The 1119-nt window shown below is 61.4% G+C and overlaps 1 protein-coding gene across 1 annotated transcript in view; it reads left to right on the top strand.

Moving 5' to 3' along the window:
* The window catches only part of ACA1_215080 (uncharacterized protein), a gene marked incomplete at both ends in the record, with an annotated part of 9232 nt that overhangs the window by 7268 nt on the left and 845 nt on the right, over positions 1–1119 (top strand). The window contains 2 exons of the mRNA XM_004337042.1: positions 11–856; positions 961–1044. Coding sequence (XP_004337090.1) covers positions 11–856; positions 961–1044 — 930 coding nt within the window. The remainder of the gene's footprint in view (positions 1–10; positions 857–960; positions 1045–1119) is intronic.

The following is a 1119-nucleotide window of genomic DNA, read 5'->3' as shown; positions in this document are numbered from 1 at the left end:
CCTCAATCAGCTGCTGCGTCGCAGCACAACAAGATCACGGGCCACAAGGACCGGAAGGACACCATCGACAAGGCCAATAAGGCCGACGACGACGACAACGACGACGATGGTGAAGATAATGAAGGTGAGGCGACGGATTTGGGCGATGAGGGCAGCGGCATCTACGCCATTCCGGCGTCCATCTACACGAAGGTGACCAACCGGCGACGTTCGGTCTACCACTACAACCTGGACTCGATCCGGGAGATGATCCATCAGCACCACCAGCACCAGCACCACACGACGACCAAGTCCGATGGCGACCACGACCAACCGCAGCCGGCCCTCCCCGAAGAGAACGAAGCGCGCGATGGCGGAAAGAGCGAAGGAAAGAACGAAGACGGAAAGGGGGAGGGGGAGAGTGATGACGTCATGCAGGGGACGCCGGTCAAGATCGTGTTCACTGCGCCGTCGTCCCCGCCGGTCCCCACGCTCAACCTCAACCAGGACGAGGGCTTCCTGTCGCCCGACGCGCCCAAGGCCACGCCGCTGCCGCCGCCGTGCCACGTCAGCGTCAGCTCGACCGCGACCTCGGCCTTCGCCTCGTCGTCGCCGTCGACGTCGACCAAGACAGCGACGTCAACGACGACAGAGAGCGAAGCGGCGGCGGCGACGACGGCGGCGAGGAATTGGCGGCGCACGGTGCACGACAAGCGGGACAAGATGCTGCGGATGCGGGTGATGGACAGCAAGTTCGCGGGGCAGGCCAAGAACGTCAAGCGGGCCTTCCTCTGGTGCGAGGAGAACGTCGCGCCGGTCACGCTCGTCAAGGTCGTCAAGGCGCAGGCCTTCGCCAAGCGCTTCCTCGCCCGACGACGTACGTTGTGTGCGTGCGTGCGTGCGTGCGTGTTCCTTTCTTTGTGCAATTTCTTTATACATTCGTAGATTTTAACTCCTATTAAACTAAATGTGCGTTTTCAGTGCGCAAGCGTTTGCAGATTGCGAACGAGCTGTTGGTGACCGAGAAGCACTACGTCGACATCCTCGATCTCCTCGTCAAGGTACGTGCACTGCCAACAGCACAGCCCCCACCTTCCCTGCACCGTGCTCGTTGTGTTTTAACTCCGACACACGTCCGCC

This window comes from Acanthamoeba castellanii, assembly GCF_000313135.1.
Source record: "Acanthamoeba castellanii str. Neff unplaced genomic scaffold scf7180000084758, whole genome shotgun sequence".
Taxonomy (NCBI): Eukaryota; Discosea; order Longamoebia; family Acanthamoebidae; genus Acanthamoeba; species Acanthamoeba castellanii.
The sequence above is the reverse complement of the archived record's forward strand: the minus strand, read 5'-3'. Positions and strand labels throughout refer to the sequence as shown.